This window comes from Pocillopora damicornis, chromosome 11 (genome assembly GCF_964200805.1).
Source record: "Pocillopora damicornis chromosome 11, jaPocDami1.2, whole genome shotgun sequence".
In the NCBI taxonomy this organism is placed as follows: Eukaryota; Metazoa; Cnidaria; class Anthozoa; order Scleractinia; family Pocilloporidae; genus Pocillopora; species Pocillopora damicornis.
Genome location: NC_142680.1, coordinates 16,669,696 through 16,687,849, shown reverse-complemented (window position 1 = coordinate 16,687,849; position 18,154 = coordinate 16,669,696). Strand labels below are relative to the sequence as shown.

The following is an 18,154-nucleotide window of genomic DNA, read 5'->3' as shown; positions in this document are numbered from 1 at the left end:
GGAAGTACTTGCATCGTGGAACTTCCTATTAATACTTTATTGTTTATGTCTGTTTCATTTCGGTGACCTCTTGGTTCACTAGTGACCTTAAAATTCCAAATTCTACATGTCGGTAAACCTAGAAGCCAGCAGACACAGTGTTGAGTTTCAAGTCGGTTATCAATCCAAGAATTGACTTCCTCGCGTAAGACAAAAACCGCGACCGCTCCGTCATATTATACGTATTGCCCGCAAAATTGAGGGGCAATGCGTGTTTTTCGTTATGAATCATTTTTTAAACGGCGGATAAAAGGGAACTGAAACCACCCTATTTCATTACATTAACCTTGCTAAGAGACGGGTTATTTTCTAAAATTTCTCCCACCCTCTAAGACTAGTATACTGACGATCCTACTCTCATTGGCAGTCAATTTTCTGTTGTCCCCTCTCTATACTCTGTTAGCGACGACTGACTGACTGATCCACCCCCCCCCCCCCGTACATTTTGTATCATCGCCCCCCAAAAGCCCCCGACCCTTCCTCCCTCCTCAGGCAATTGATAACGACTATTAACTATCTTTCATTAAGCCAGGTATTGTCTTTCCAATAGAAAGAAACGTGAGGGCATTCGTTTTTGGCAGATATCAGGTTCCACATCACAAATTTTCCAAACACGATAACCGTTAACAGACTTTTTAACTTTATTTTAAACCTTATTTTCACTACTACTTGAGTAGTGTTCATTATTGCGAGGATCGCTTCCATGTTCATTTCTTTATCCACAGTTGACATAGATGATATTCATATATTTACAGTCATTTAGACTTTTTAGTAATCGAACCAACTTCTTAGTCGCGATATACAAGTAAAGTCTTTAAAGTCCTTAGATTACAACTTAAAACAAGAACCTGGAAAAAAAAAACCACATTCATATCTTTTAGCATCCGCCTCTCAGCAAAATTAACTTGTGACTCCCTGGCGAAAGAATAGGCAGCTACTTATGTCTGTTCCTTTCAAATGACTTTAGATCTTTGAAGGGTAGACACAATGAGCAAAAACTACTCACAGGGAAAGAAGAAAAACCAAAAAAACATTGGAAAGACATCGTTTGTTCCTTTTCGGTGTTTTCGTTTACGTTTGTAAATTATTTCACTGTTCATTGGATTCGAGATAACCAAGCAGCTCAGATATAATTCCATTTAATTGGGTTTCCTTTTTTTTTCCTCCACAAGTCCTTAAGATGTTTGTGAAAAGGTAGCTAAAAGTAGTTACTCATTCAGTAGATATCTACCCCGTACTACTTGCCATACTCAAGGTGAACTCCTCTATGGATGAACCAACTATAATCGCCGATCCACATGCCAAATGTTTTAAGAATCGGCCAAACTTTATCACTTCTAGAGAGAAGAAGAAGCTGCCAACATCTGACAGATCACGCTAGCTTGACTAAGTGAAATTCTTCGAAAGTTTACGGCGCAATTATAAATGCACAATTTATCTAAAAGTGAACATAAGTCTTGCTCCTCCTGAATTGCGGACGAAGTTTAGCAAAGAAACCGCAGTCACAGCCGGCTATTGTCTTATCGTAGAGGCCTGTCACGTTTTTATTTGTTTTCCCCTTTTTAGAACATTAAGCCACTCTGATAGTATCCCTGAGTCACGTGATAAACTTAATACCTCCGATGAATTAGCTTTTATCAGACCACTTAGATACGCTTCATAGTTTACGTCTGTTGAGACAAAACACCTAAATTCTTAGCAGTAGCACGAGTCTCGAAAAATCTAACAAACAAGCCATCCATTTCCGAACTCGATTTTTGAAAGACTTGCATTACGAGGTAGCACTACTTACAGTGAACATTTTTTTTTAGTTTATTTACAATGATCACGTAGGTTGAATGAAATTGTGCATTCTTATCTTTTTCAAAGCGAAGCAACGTATTTATCCAGTAACTAACTAAATGTCAGCGAGCGGGTCACCCAGACTAGAGGCGATGAACAAACGTTAACTAATGTTATAATAACTTTGACAGTACATCCGCAAGCAACTTCATAATTGCGATCTCTTTCAACTGTTGTTACTGTTTTCATTTCTTATCATAGCTGCAAGTAGAAAACACCACACTCGAAGAGCTGACTGATAACTTTGAAATGCTCTTTCCATGCAAACATTCCGTAAACGTTAATTTCAGTGATAGTTTCAAACTGGAAATAACCAGAAAAAGGTTTTCCTTCCACCTTTTACTGGAAATTAAAACAAGTTTATAGATTATTGACTTGTGGTTGGAGCATTCTCATCTTTCATTTTTCGCATGTCTTTGTCTCAGCGTACATGCATAACACACATAATTCAAGTCGTTGAGCAGCAAGCATGATGTAAGAGACAACGAAGGATGCAGTAAATATATGATATCTTATAAATATTATGCCCATAGCCATAGCTGCAAAGAGTCGCCAGATTATCTTGTTTGTCGCCAGAGTTAAATCACTTTTACCAGAAACTTTATCTATAAACATCCTCAAGAAAAGGAAATACTTAATGATACTGGCCGACTCTATCCTCAACTTATGGAGGTTTTTAAAATGGGAGCGTCGATTGCCAACAAGTCAAGAAAAACTGAAAAGAGGCAACACCTTGTTAGAAGGAGTGCTTGTTTTGGCTACCTTTCAATCAAAGCTCCGTTGAACAGAGTGTTGTAGTAGGCAGCTCTTGAAAGCTTGAAGCATCCAGTTTAGTACTGAAACGGTGGTCGAATGCCTCATCAGTTGAATAGCACTGAAAGCGCCTCACATGTGGAACGGACTTGCTTCTACCCTGGCGACGTTTTTTTGCGATTTCCGCCATGTCTATGATTTGGGCTTCCACTTCACTAAAACTGTTTTCCATCACAGGGGTCGAATTACCGCTGCAAGAAGAAGTTTCGCTGGACACTGAGCTGATATTCAAAGAAATGGATCGACGCCTTGGTATTATACCATACTTTAACTTCTCCATCGCTATTTCCTGAGTGATTGTTTCGGAACACGTAGACTACGAAGTTAGAGGCTTTCCGAGTACACTTTGACCTGTGTGTTGCTCATAAAAAAAACTTCTATTTGTCATGTGATTACACTAAGCTTTCAAACTCGCTGATTGGTGTGTTATGTGGCGATGTGCTGTGTCATTTGACGGTAATTGCAGCCTTAAGCCAGGAATCCAAACACTTCGACAAGTGCTGCATCAATAAAACACTTCGTATTTGAAAGATGTTCCGATAACCTCGGGCTAAAATTAGATTGTTAATTTAACTCGGCTGCTAACAATGCAAGGTCAAAGATTAACGAAGATCATCAACTATTCAGTCACACTCATAGATTTAGCCCTAAATAATTTTAGTCTGTGTGCTTCATCGACAGCCACATCCTTGTTTATAACATAAAGGTATACAGATTTCCCACGGGTCTCATTAAAACCACTAAATGCCTGAGTGCGGGATCAAAGTACATGCTACGCATTGAAGACGTTTCCATTGTTCAGTGGTCACACTCAACTTGGATCTAAAAATAACCCAGGTTTAGATAAATATATCTGAAGAGTACTTTTGTACGTACATAGAAACAATAGACAGTTACTGCATAAACGTTTTGGAAAATTAGAGCTTTTGTGTGCTTTGGATGAAAAAATTAGACCCGCCAGATAAAGGCCAACAAAACAGAAATTAGTACCTATGACGACCACGAAAAGTTATTTTTGGCATGTTTCCGAAGGAATTGCGATCATTGGTTCGATTATAGGATTTTGATAGACAGCAGCTCAAACATTACAGTCAAGCTTGCGTTTGTGCCTCTATAGGTGATCCTAAGTTGTTTTTGCGATTTCATCTGGACTCTTTTCCGGAGAGTTTTTGTACAATCGGTGGTCAACATACAATCCTAAGTGAAAACAGAGTTCGCTCAAATTTTCCTTACATGACTGACAAATAACAATTATGGTTACATGTGTCTATAGAAATAGAGGAGTGCCCCACACCAACGATTGAGTTTATTTGATAAACAACAGCGGCTACAATAGCTATCCAAGCCCACTCCGGGGGCAAGGAGGGGGGGAGGAGGAGAGGGGGGCCGGGTTGGGAGGGGGTGGGGTAGTCTTTCGCAAAAACCTGAACTTGGTAAGCTTTGGTAATACTTTTCTCCAGTTATAGCCTTGAACAATATCTAGCACTCTAAAAAATCTTGCCAATAACGACACACTTACTTGACTCTGTCCTCTGCATGTTTAGTTAGAGCATCATGAAAGACCGTCATAACGAATACAAATGTATGTCAGATGATCGCTTTTGAACCGGGTTCCAGGCCTATTCGCTCTTTCATTTCTAACCCAGCGATCCTAGCTCGTTTTTTCTCTTTCCTGCAGGAATGATTCCGTCTAATGGTAGCCCTGAAAATGCCATACGGTTTTATTAGCGTTTAATAACTGTACTGAAAAGATAATCTCTATGCGCAGTAATCAGCTATCTATTGAATTGAACTTTCTAGCCTATGAAAAATATACATGTATTTCACCTTAAAGGGCTGATCATTTTAAGCCATCTATATATGGTAAGAATGCTACTGCAATAGCCAAAAATTGTTTCCATCATATAGAATGTTTTCGCACTCAATTAAGGTGTATCAAATGCTTTTCAAATTCGAAATACCTGCCTTTAAAGAGAGAGAAACCCGGCAGTCTTGCCAAACATAGCTTACCAAAATGGAAAGGATTGACCAAAAAGATACAAGGAAGCTTGAACACGGAGAAAAGCAGGTGGGATTGCAAACGAAAAGCCTATAAAAGCATGAGGTTGTTATTTTCACGAGTCACCAACGGCCGTGTAGCCTTTTTATACTGTCGCTGAGTCATGGCGTAAAATGGGCCAAATAAAACAGTTTGTCTTGATACTATACATCAGTTTGCTTGTATCAAAGTCGAATTGCAGGTTATGAAAATTATAGTCAGTGTAGAATACGAACGAAGACACAACCACCTAGCTCAATATTGTTGAATCAAATATCATTTGCACTGCATTCTGTCTCCAAGTTTAGCGTTATGTTCCGAGGATAACCTTTTTTCAAAAGCGACGCAAAAAGTTACCCAAAACTTGATAATTATGACAAGAATCCTTCAATCTCAAGCTTAGTCGTCATACATTAACAACAAAACTGATTAAGGGAATAAGTGATAAAAGTGTTGATGGATTCACAGACATGAGAGTTACTACAGAAATAAATTGACAACAAATTCTTAACTTTGGAAACAAAACATGAACTTGCGCTCAAATTTAAGAACAGATGAACCTGGTTAATATTCAATCATAACTGAATAATAACCACCTTAAAAAAAGGCGCTCATTGTTAAGTTGATCACTTCAAACTCAAATTAAGGTAATCGAATTGTTCATTACGTTGCTGTGGTGACCTGCTTTGTCGGCTGTGTTGTTTATTAAAGAATGCTCAAAACTGTGAAGGAATCTGTTTCAGAATAATCGTTAATACGATCATCTAAGGATGAGTTGGTGGTACTCATGACGTCAAAGATTAATTCAAGGATGTAAAGACCTTCTCAAGTGTACGCACGCAATATAATGATATCAGATGATAAATATAATATGAAAAGACTTGATCAGAGCAAAACCAAAATACAAAAAGCTATGTTCGAAAAAGAGCCAGCGATCACTTTGAGTCATGCAACTCCCCTTAGTTCTGTTACGAACCACCACAAATCATTTACTGCCAAGATCCCAAAGATAAGACAAAACATTTCTTTGTAAGTTACTCATGTGAGAGGTTGGTTTTATCTCCACACTCTATCAGTTTTTTTCAATCCTGTATCATGACCTGAGTGCTTTATTGCGTGTCAGAAGAAGAATTTTAAAATTTTTTGATCATTGATTGCAAAATAAATCCAGAGTGCAGTAAGCCGCTTCAGAGCAACAAACCCAATGTGCAGTGAGTCGTCGGCCCCTGAGCGAAAAACAAACCAACAAACAAAAACAAAGGCACGTTTACTCTATGTAATTGCAGTGAAACTCTCGAGACCTGATTCATAGTTCTTTTTAGCCAATCATTTCATTGTAAATTAGTAAAGAGGATTTGGCATCATCGAATATAACACCCACTGCCTCATACGTGTACCCGTTTTTATTTATTTTTATATTTCGCAGTTTTAGAGCACCGGAATGCAAAAACATTCCACGGTATAGTACAAGGCAAAATAAAGACGGAAAGTAGAAAAAGATAATGGGCCCAGTGAAGGTTCCAAGCTTTGCTTATTTCCGGTGTATAAGCCTTTTCCTATTGAGCAAAGAACTTCTAAGTACGTCAGTTTTTTTTAATTAGTTTAATAGTTTCGTTTGTGTTGTTTTCCCGCACTTTCGCCCACGCCTCAAGCGATCGATACAATGCTCGGATTAGTCCGTCGAAATTATAATTATAAGCTAAAATACTAGAAAAGTGAATAACGGTGGAATAATAAATCACATATTCAATGGTTTGACGTATAATAAGCGCGAAAATTTTGCTCACTGCTCGTATTTTTTCTCGCCCATAACTACGAACCTCGTGAAAAAACAATGCAACTCGCAGAAGATCCGGCCGTTTAAAATGTTTCACAATCGAATAAGCCGTTTTCATTACATGGTTGCTAGATAATGAATCATTGGCCTTATAGGGAGAAGTTATATGTTAAATTGCTATAATAATATTTATATTGGCAATCTTCTACTTAAGGCTTAAGGTAAACTTGCCTAATCCGTGACTATGGTGTTATTCCGAAGTTTCCATCGGAAGCTTAAAAGCGATTTTCTATGACGTTAAACATTCGAAAAATCGTAGGCGGACCATGAAAGTCGTGACGACTTTTTTTTTAAATATATATATATATATCCTTCAGAAAGATGTTCTGAGCGCGGCTTAAGATGACACCAAATACGTCATAAGGAGTCAAAGTTAGTCTAAATTAACTAAGCTTGCTCAAAGCGAATTTTGAAACAATAACTCAGTTAAACATGGTGACAGCTCATATTGTTGACAGGACGGATGGGTTGTACTTAAACTTCCTGCGTCAACCAGGGTATCCACCTAGATAGTTTGCTTAAATCGATTGTGTTGATAATTTGAATTGGCCATCGTCTGAGCTCTGACGGAGGGCTAACTCTCGTAACGTCAGCTTAAGAATCCTTTTAATAAGATGGCCACTTCAAAGTATTAATTCAAACAAATTATCTTGTGATACCTCCGCCAAAGCAAGCATCACAGTTTCTTCCGAAACTTATTCTAAGATATCCGTCTGCTCCAAAGAGTGACTGAAGCTTGAATCGCATTAGGAACTATTGACACAAAATGGCATGAGGTGTAATCCAGAGGTGCTCAATTCATCCGCAAAACGTTATTCTCAAACAACTTAATGCAACCATTACCTCTCAATTACAGCTAACTACACCTATATTAGCACGATGGTTATTGATATATTATATTACCTCATGTTTTATCAATTATAGGAAGTTATGAACGTTGATGAAGAGTCTGACAGTATTTTGTTTTTCTCCTTAACATTTACTTTCGTTTATACTCAGCTGCTGCCGATGAAATCGTAGTCATAGTGGCCACTGGTTGCAATTTAAGTCCTCTACTCAGAAAATCAAGATTTTTCTTTCCCTCTCGATTTTTAAAAACAACAGTAGACTGCATTTGCTGTTGTTGACCTTAAACTTCCTGACAAGGTGTTAGCAGTGAAATCCTCTTTAACTTAATTCAAAAAACAGAAAGATGGCTGGTTTCGCCATGCCACTTCGTGGTGTAACAGCAAATCAATCTGTACGCTTGACCACATAACAGCATCAAAAGAGCGCGGATCGTTTGAGCACAGGAAACCAGGCGTTGTTCGTTAATCGAAAGGAAATTTGGGTTATCTATCACACGCGTAGATCTTTGCGTGACTTTTAGCATGTGACTTGAATTTCATTTTCTTTAAATAACTGAAGTCAAAGGTATACCAGCAACATCTATCGTTGAGTCCATCAGAGAGTACTTTTCTACGAGTAATTCCGTCGTATTACCACTTCAAAAATGGCCACAGTGAGACAAAAAATGCGTAAGAGAAAAGATGGTCATATTTGTTTGAAAAATATTTCTATGCAACAGGAGATTGGAGGGTCAGCTGAAAGCATTCCTTGCGCTAACTTCGAGAACCGTCCTTCTGTTGGTCAAAGTGGGGAAGAGCTTCGAAGAACCAGATCGTTCTCCCTGCCAAGAGTGTTAAAGAAAGAAAACGACACACAAACCTTACTTCAGATCCTGTTTAGAACAAAAAACCGGCTTAAAAAAAGTAACTCAAATTGCGGCACTTTGTTTACAAGTAACGAGAAAGACAAAAGATTAAACCAGGACGACAATTTCACTAAGGTTAGTCAGCCGCCTTCCCAGATTGAAGGCTTAAAATTAGAGCAAAATAACTTTGTGATTCCTACAATTTGCATTCAACCACCCGAAGAAGTGGACAGAACCTCTCACTTAACGCATCCAATCACAACAGTCGAGCAGGCGAACACAGCACAACAGCTGGCAAACGATCAAACAAAGGGTTTAATAGAGGATCCTAAACAGGCTTCAGCTATAAGCCTCTCTGAAACAACCACTACAACTCCAAAGAGAGGAAACAAAACGCCACCGCGAAGGAAAAGAAGCTTCTCGTGGAGCGATATTTATACCATCGGGAATTTGAGAATTAGCCCTACGGAGGTATTAAAAGGGAGCAGTTCGTGGAGTGAGTTCCTCAACTCAGCTGCGAGAGAAACCGACCTGTGCTCAACTGATCTGTAGGAGGACAATGAGGTCAGTGGAAACTTTGATAGTACTCGACAGCTTTAAATTAATATAAAAAGGGATGAATAACAAATAGTTTATATAAATTGTTGTTTGTTAAAACTTTGCCATTCGCTAATTAGCATCGCTATCAAAATTTGTCAATCACCGTTTCCTGTAAGTTATACACTAGTTATAAATGTCGAATTTACGACTGCTATAATCCTACAGACAAACAAAACCTGATAGTATTCGAAACTGATCTTATTTTTCAATTTCATCAATTGACTAGCTTCTATTCATATGATACTGATACGTACTTCTCGCATGAGGAGTTTACTTCAGACTTAATTAAAAATATAACTCTGCTGAAAGAAATAGGAATTGCTTTGCGATTATAAATGCTTTTTTTACGTCTATGTGGGCGAAAGCGAAAATCACGGAAGGAGAGCATTTTTCATTCAGGCTGCTGTATCACCTCTATGCGTTTTATTCGGTTGCGATGATTCGATCAAAGCCGGAGTTAAATATTTGGATGGAGAATTTGATCTGACAGAATTTCATATGAAACACAGACTGGTTAATTTAAAAGATCCCTCTCAGACGCCGCGTTCTGCCAAGTCATATCAAATATGTACGTCCCCCACGATTGACCTTTCCCGTACGTTTCAGAGCAGTCCCAAACAAAAGTTAAATTCTTCGTAAAGATTAACTCAACATCCAATTACACTTTGCAAGAATAGCAATCATCAACATAAATAAAGTTGTCAGACATAAACACATTGAAAAACAAAGTTTCGAGGTGAGAGCGTCTACGCCAAATTTAAGTCTTCCAGGGGGGAATCAAACGAGGTGTCCGCTAGGGTGTTTTCCTACATTTGAATACCATAATCTATTAACCTCTCTTTCTCTCATATCCTATCTCTCTGATATTGCATTCCTAGCAGCCAATTCCTCCTAGACCCCTCTTTCCTTATTTAATACTCTATGTTCGATGGACCCTCTATCTAGTGCTGCTCTCTCTTTTACCTCCTCTCTAAGACCTCTCTCCAGTAACCGCGTTTCTTCTGGCCTTTTTTCCCCCTCTTTTTAGCTAACAATTCCTCCACTCCGCCTGTGGTAGCCACAATCAGATCTCTTCCTTTATTTGAAGGCAATAGGTAATTGCATGACCTTGAGCGAACTATTTTGTGACGAATATACAGATCTTGCAACTGAAAATGTCGACTTTTTGGGTGATTGGTAAATTACGAAATCGATTTTCAAGTCAAAAGGGTGTTTTGCCTTTACCCTTCAACTCCCAAGATCTGATTGTTAATTCTCCCCTATAACTGCCACACTTTTCCTTTAGATAAGTTAGGAGAATTTGGTTTGAGATCAAGATAACAACCCCAACCTGACAAGTTTGAATATTCTTATGACCTGTTCGCTGGATGATGTTTAGACATTATAGGGAGAGGTTACTTGTTGATCACTTCTGGGAGTTCAGGGTTATTACTCGTATTTGAGATGGCAATTTTAACAATATGATATGGACGAAAACGATCATTAAATCGATGTCAATTTTTTATGCTTTACGTGAAGTGGTGATTATTGAGCATCAAGAATAAAGTATCACATGGATCCTAATCAAGAGAGTCCCGCCCCCTTTCTAGGAGGCCATCCGACTGTAATTATATTGGGAGTGATCCCTCCTTGCAAATGAAAAACGTGTTTTCTCGAGTTAATTAGATCGGTATGTTTTGAGGAAAATACTTACAATCGGTGCTACCCTCGTAAATGGTTTAAACACAGGAATTATTGTGATTTTGATGAGCTCTCATTCCTCGAAAGTGCCCGCATCTTAAACAGCCTCATTGGAGTATCTAAATCTTCAGCATTGTAATGAATATTCTCACTCAAAAACCAGTCTGCAACGTTTTGATTCCTATTTTTGGTGCTTGAATTGCAAGACTATTCAAAGTAAAGACACAGACCACATTAAACAAGGAAAACCACTGAACAAATAAAACAAAAACAAGGTCGATAGGCCAAATCCCAGGATAATATCCTACGTAGTAGGATAGTATCCTGGGATACTATACGTTGTCATGGTAATTGCAAAGCGTGCTTCGGCCCTGGGTATACATAAAAGGAAATATGTTCGGTAACAGGTCCTAACTTTTCGATGAGCTGAACACAACTTTCTGAAAAAAGTATTTTTATGATGATTTTCACTCGGAATGTTCAAAATCAGTCTCTGTTGTCGACGACACCATTTCGCCCTCAGTCGTATGAACATCTCAGAAGAGATCGAGGAGTCTCTGACGTAAAAGCAACTTCTCAAGTAAATCCTTTCTCGCTCAAAAGTACCTTTGAGGTTTATTAAGTTTCAAAGATTCTATTGGTGATCATAGATCGACTCTGTTATGAGTAATTTTGAATCTACAGATTTAGTCTCCTATACATCAAAATCTGTAAGAACAAGAATCATCGCCGGCGCTTATCACCACTCCGACGATTCATTTACAAAATGCCAGAAATAGCCCATGTCATGATCGAATTATCACTTTTCTTATCGTTACGTGCACCTCTTCAGAGAGAGCGACTAAGGAGACTTTCTCCTTTTAATGATAGCATTAAGTTAACGTTGACCAAAAGTGTACCTGTCCCTCATAAAATTCACACCAAAGTTATTGCTTGTCACATTGGTTAATTTGATGGGTTTTCTTCTTGTTAAATCCAAATCCTTCTCACGGAGAGTGTTCTTATATTTTCTATTGAGTTTATGAAACGACAAAGGCGCACGGAGTCGAAAACGTGCCATCAAAATTATGATTGAAGAGTGGAAGTCGTAATATTATGTTTCTTGATCTTTCTTCCATTTTGTTGCGTTCTTTTGGTGACATATGACTTAAGTTACGATTGTGTTGTTGACATACACAAGCTGTTTACTGCATGCCTAAACGTAAGGCGTAGTGCAATACTGGAACATGTTTCTGAACTGTAACGATCAGGATTGAACGATGATTGAAAATTTCACCAAAGTCAAACTTGACTAGAACAAACGTGAAAGCATGCCAACCCTTGAGTAAATAAAGGATGTTGATCTCAAGCAATTTTTTTTTTTTCACTGACGTAGTGATCAAAAACATCGTGCGAAGGGATTTCAATGTCTGAATGTGCAGACATCTGCGGGGGGAGCTTTCAAAAGACAACTCCTTCACTACTTCGGCATTTTGTAATCCTGGCCAATTTTCTCCATCCGTACTTCTCTTCCACTAACTCTTTCTCCTTTGGGGTTTTTTTCTGCCCGAGTAAACTTTTATCTAAACGTCCTCATCCAATTAAAGTTATAATGATGTAGCTCCGTGAAGTAATTGAATGATTTAGTGGAGGAAATGCCATTTTCTACACTTCTACTGATTCTTAAACGGATAAAATCGTAGCTGCCAGGCGTTCAATCAAAGTGTAATTATTTCCAGGAGTCTCCCAATCATTCTTGACACTTTTCTGTCTAGAGTGATTTATTGAATTTGACCAGGGATGTAAGCAGAACCTCTAAGTTTATCAGTTTTATACTTACGTTATGCTCTGAAGAGCTATTCACATTAAATTTCTCTAAACACTATCTATACAACCAACTCAAAGACTAAGACTAAGTCCTCGTTACTTCAGTCAAAGGATTCCTGAGGAGAATTTCTACTCTGAGCATTCTGTGACAAGGCCGAGTGTTAATGGAGTTTCAAGTTTATTATTAGGAATCGAAAACCGTGGAGAGCGTCACGACACTTGTAAAAAGTCAATCCCGGGATGTTTTCTCTTCACTTTATTTCGTACAAAGCAGCAATTCTTCAATAGATGTTTCAAAAGATCAGTTGTAACAGCTTGAGACAGTTTTATAACACCACGCTCGATTCTTTTGGCATGAAGCGTTTCCGCTTCTCTGAAAATGTGAATGTTACAAATTTAGATCTTACAGTTGACTGATTTCGCTCAGGAAACCAGGGGTGGTTAATTGATTATTGGCCTCAAACCGCTTTCTAAGTAACATAACAAATGTTTTATTTGTGTACAAGTTAGATCTTCCTTTTAGATGTGTACAAAAGTAAAGGATAAGTTATTTATGATAGGATAACACTAGTCGGCATAGATAAGCTTAAGATCATGTGATAAGACATGATCCATCATTCTGAGTAAAACTATTATACAATTTGACTGCTCGAATTTGGGTCAACATTTCGACTGACCTGCTTAGAAATGCATTACACGATTAGGCAATAAAAAAACCTCGCATAGTCGAAGTGGTTGTAACTTCTTCAAAGAAACAAACAGTTCCAGTTGACTGCTGAGGCATCATTTACATCCAGAACGGATTACAACTCCTTGACCCTTTTATTGTCAATAAATTCGGCTCTTTTAGAGCTTTTGCTAATCAAGGATTTTGCCATGCAAACATCCGGATCTAAACATTAATAAATCGCATAAGATTTAATCAAGTTTCTGCTGTAATTCCAGATAGACCGTCCGTATTCCACCAGAAACTACATTTCAGCTCGCCACAACGTAGACAACAGACAATTTATTTATCAATTTCAAGTCGCACGGGTCAAGTACTAAGGCAATTCAGTCTATGCCAGCCTTACATCAACTTATCAAAGTAACATCACATATTCTTGTTCTCGATTTCAAGTATTGAATGGCAAACCTTTCAAAGCTCAGTTGAACACAGATCTGTCTCAATCATACCCTGTTCAAATCTAAATCCTTTTAAGGCCATATAGCTTAAGCGTTTTCCATTTGCGCACTCTTCGCCGTTCGAGGAAGAAGTAACATAAATTTGGGGGCATAGTTTGGCCGTGTTATTTCCGTTTGTTTCGTTTACATCTTCTGCCATGTAATTATGATTTGGTAACGTTCTAGAAATTGCGTTCTTAGTGCTGCGAATGCTGTCCACGTTGCCACTAAACGAATTGCTTCTAGTTCGTACCAGTTTTCGTGCACCTGGTTTGCCGCTGTCGTTCCCATTCGCTTGTTTATTAGGTTGCTTAGCTCCGTGTCTCCAGTTCAACAAACCAGTGAAAGACTTACTTCGTTTGGGACGCCTCGGTCGTTTCGCTTTAATCTTTTTGTCGTCGTGTTCCTCGGTCTGACTCTCTCCAACTGCAACACGATATGTCGCGGAAGACATTTCACAAGATCTTTCCTCACCCTTTCCGTTCTTGTCGGTTCCAAGACCATCGACGTTATTTTCTTTGAGACTTTCCTCACTAAAACCATTTGCGGAGCTTCCTTTCCGCTCGTCAAATTGCTTAAGATTAAGGTCTTGGTTTGGACGTGTGTATTTTGCTAAATCAGAGCGAGCCTTCCGAGAAAGAACTGGCCGTAGCGCAGCTTTGATAGAGCTTCGGCGCTCTTTACATTCCACGTCTTCGTCCAGATCATTCCTCGAATGCCGTCTTTGTGTAATTAGTTGCTCAACACTGTTCGATCCTGAGGCTCCATCGTTTTCCAAATTATCCTCGGACAAAGTGTTCTCCGACTGAACGTCCAAGCTGCTCTTACCTGCTAATTCATCCGTGGAAGAGAACACATCACTATCACTGCCAGATGGAGATCGATTACGCATCCGGAGCCCAAGTTTAGAAATCTCTTGGCCGAGTCGACGAACTGCGGATGTCATAACTGTACGGTTGTCTTGTTTCATTCTCCAGAATCCATTTAAAAGGCAGCCAGATGCTCCCCTTGAAAAGACATCTACGCCAATGACCTCGAATAACAACCTAAGTATATAGGTTCTTGTTTATATTGTACACTATTGTGTCTTGGACTGTTTTGGTAAGATTCCGTTCTTGATATATCACTCAACCAAAAGACTGCAAGTTTTCGAACAGCAAATATCAACTCGAACAACGCGAACCAATCAGTTCCTTTTCCATTCCTGTTACCAGTCCGTAGATCTATCGTTTCGTCGAGATATTTATCGTCTGAAGAATTGTCTATTCTAGGCGAAGAGCTTTTGAGTGTTTTTCAATTGAAGACCAGACAAATGAGACAACGATCACGGCCGGGCCAAGAGCTTTTCGTTGTGAATATAGACATTCAATCAGGCAAAACACAAGCTGTGTATTGTGTTTCGTGACGCACGGCCAATTAATAATGCCTGGTGTCAGGTTGCAGTACTTAGAAAGGTTCAAGTGACTTCTTTCGTCTTTCGCGTGACCTCGCTCTAGACGCTGCAATCACAACACAGCTGGAGGACATAAATAGCTCCTAATTCCATTAAAATTGATCAAATAACTGTTTCGCTGATAAGGTAGTGGCATACGGACGGTAAATCGAAGTCACGCAAAGGAGGATTATCAGCGTGTGACTCTTCCTCATCTGTCAGAAGGTAATCTTTTAAGAACTCTTTTGAAGGACGTGAAATGATTTCAAAATAACCAAAGATTTGCGAAGCAGATTGCTCATTTAAGCTGTAACAAAGTGTGCATGTAACTGACATTTGGCGCGAAACTGTTTATGATCTGTCATTTCGTTCCTTTGTGGAATTCTGGTTCGATCTTGATCGATTAAATGCCGAAAAAAAGCCATTCTAATTTCTTCTTACTATACCAAACTTGCTCAATAATAATAAATTAATAATTAAAGTAACAAAGGAACAGATACCTTTAGTGTGGAGCAAGGGCTTTCATAATATCGTTAATATTGAAGCTGCAGAGCTTCAGCGATGATATGGTTCGTGATGCTTATAGACGAATGACTGCCAGAAATACTAGTTACAGGGCTGCTTACTCATCTTAACGTTGACGACTGGAGTTTACTTCTGTCATAACCCGGATTGAGAAACTAAGCTTGCGTGAGTTATTTGAGAACTTCCCTCAATTGCATTCCTTTGCAAGGCCACAAAACTTGTATTAACTTTGGGTGAAAGACAATTCCGATAACAAATGTGCCTAAACTACCCATTCCGCAAAGGAGATTCAAAAGAAACATCTTACATCCAACCGGAAAGACTCTAAAACTTCCGCGTGATGCAAAAGCATACATATTTTCGACCTAATCTCTGATAGGACATCTCATATCCATGCCAGCAAGACGCTGAGAAATATCAGATATCGCGGATACGATTATCTAACTATTTTAGAATTTCCTCTGGTTTTCATCGTTAGCCTTCATGAAAAGGTTTAAGAAAATGAAATACATCCGAGTAGATTCAAACGCTTGGAATGTTTGCCTCAGCGTTTTAAGTTCGGCATTTAGTTTGTACATCAATCCCTACCTCAAACCTCTTGACCTTCAATTGAATATCAGCTTAAGAGGTCTGTTCAAAAGAAAAGTTTAAATTGGTCTGATGAAACCTTGGTAAAACTCAAGCTGCAAAAAAGTCTAAAGGATTCACTTAAATTGTGAGCATTCGTTTAAGTAAACGAACTAGCAATTTCAGAATTTGAATGCCAAGGTTCCGAGCAGTCCATCCTTATCTGGAACATCTCTCTGTCGATATCACTTCAGTCAGTCGGCTTGATGTCTGGTGCTTTTCAGTGAGTGCTCGAAGTAAAGATAAAATCATCGTCAATGGTCTATGATGTTTAAAAGCCGTTGAATATTTTGTAGCTATTAATGGATACCGAGGCGACTCGAAATCTCACCCGATTCAATTCAGTGATTGAGGCCTACAACCCTAAGATGCCCCTTACGGGTACGAGGGATTTTAATATTAAACTTTTCTAGGAATTCTTATTCGATAAATGGCCCATTAATTAGTTCCAGGAGGAATACTCAACAAACTCCATCGATAGATCCTCTACTAGCTGTGATTTTCAAATCCCTCCCCATATATAAAACACCTTTAGTTCAAAAGGTGTATTTCCCATATCTAGAACAATTTCCTAATAACTGCTGACAGTATGCGTGATTGCTTTGTTGTTTCCTCAATTCGCACTGTGATTGGCTTAGAAACCTTGCATCACTCTTCTTTCTATGAATTGCGAATAGTGCCAGCCTGAGGAAAAATGTAAGCTATGATGTAATTCGCACCCCAGTCTCCCAGAGCACTGATAACCAAATTTCTGATAATACTTCATTTTGCCAAAGATTGTCAAGTGTTAGCATCGTAAACTAAAAACAGTCGTTTTCTTTTCCAAAAATTCAGGCTTTGAAGGAATTTGCACCCTAGTCTCTCAGAACACTGATAAGCAAATTTGTGATAAGATTACATTTAGCTGTGACCAAAGATTATCACCTGTTAGCATTGTAAGCTAAACACAAACATTCGTTTACATTGCTAAGGTCAGCATTTAGTTGCCGTTAGGGAGCTGAAATTACAAGTAGCAAGTAGCATTGTCCTAACTTATATTTTTTCTTATCCTAGGTGTCGCCTACTCGTGACAGATGCATAGATTGAATAACACGCCAACGGCACTATTTCGAACATTGAAAAATGGCTATAAAATGTTGATTTGAGTAAATTAAATCTGTAGTATAGAGTAACGAACGAGTAGTAGAATCAAATAATGACCAAATGAATTAACTGATGAGAATAAACTGTTCAGCCGTCCATTTGGACAACATTCTTCATGCGCAAAGCGAGTTAATCCTGCTCAACCCACACCGTCTTAGCTCTTTACTTGATTACTGCTGACCCTCCTGTTGCAATCGATTTTTTAAGCTGAGACATATTCTTAGTGCCGTGAAATTGTATGGTTTGAAAAAAGGCAAGTAAAAGATCTACTTTTGGCAAAACGTACATAGGATCTTCTGGCTAAATTTACAAGCTCATATGAACGCATTGATGATTTTCACCTCTCCAACACGCTATCCTTTTCACTACCAAGACTTAACATGCTCGTAAACACTCAGACGCACGCACGCATGTAGTCTTCCGGGAAAAGTGCTGAATGTCAACTATCTTTTGGCGAAACCTTTAACCTACAAGCCTGTATTGGAATATGGGAATATTAACGTATGAACATTTTCAGTATAGCAAGGTTATCCTTATGCTTTTGCTTGTTGTTGTAACTGTAACAATACACCTTGTGAGGAAATTTGCCGTTATCTTTACACATAATAAAGCTGATAGAACGCACATGCGGCGGACTCGCATCTGAAATTCTTTCTAATTAGTCATTTGTAAAAAACGGGCAGATTTGTCAGCTGGCATGCACTCATATCAAACTTTGGGTTGGGATTTTGCTAACAATGGCACGATTTTTTAATCCTTTTATGGGCATTGTCATTGTTGACAGCTTTGAGGCTCTTTTGTTATAAGAACAAAGGTTTGAAAGAACCGAAGCGTATCCGATTTCTGAGCGCGAGATTCAAAAACTTCGTTAATGACCTGAATGTGACAAAATCTTTCTTTCTCGGGGTGGGCTTA

The 18,154-nt window shown here is 38.7% G+C and overlaps 2 protein-coding genes across 2 annotated transcripts; one reads left to right on the top strand and one right to left on the bottom strand.

The window, feature by feature from the left end:
- The first annotated feature begins 6,136 nt into the window (after window positions 1-6,136).
- On the top strand, window positions 6,137-17,865 carry LOC113664892 (uncharacterized). The gene is made up of 2 exons (XM_027180511.2): window positions 6,137-8,826; window positions 17,150-17,865. Exon 1 carries the CDS (start codon window positions 8,062-8,064, stop codon window positions 8,812-8,814), a length of 753 nt encoding a protein of 250 aa, XP_027036312.2. The 5' UTR covers window positions 6,137-8,061; the 3' UTR covers window positions 8,815-8,826; window positions 17,150-17,865.
- LOC113664891 (uncharacterized) lies at window positions 12,816-14,950 on the bottom strand. Its single transcript, XM_027180510.2, has one exon. The coding sequence runs from the start codon at window positions 14,480-14,482 to the stop codon at window positions 13,487-13,489; it is 996 nt and encodes a 331-aa protein (XP_027036311.1). The 5' UTR covers window positions 14,483-14,950; the 3' UTR covers window positions 12,816-13,486.
- Window positions 17,866-18,154: the final 289 nt, after the last annotated feature.

Coding starts and splice junctions, on each gene's coding strand:
- LOC113664891 (XM_027180510.2), bottom strand. CDS start 14,482: ATGAAACAAGACAACCGTACAGTTATGACATCCGCAGTTCGTCGACTC.
- LOC113664892 (XM_027180511.2), top strand. CDS start 8,062: ATGGCCACAGTGAGACAAAAAATGCGTAAGAGAAAAGATGGTCATATT.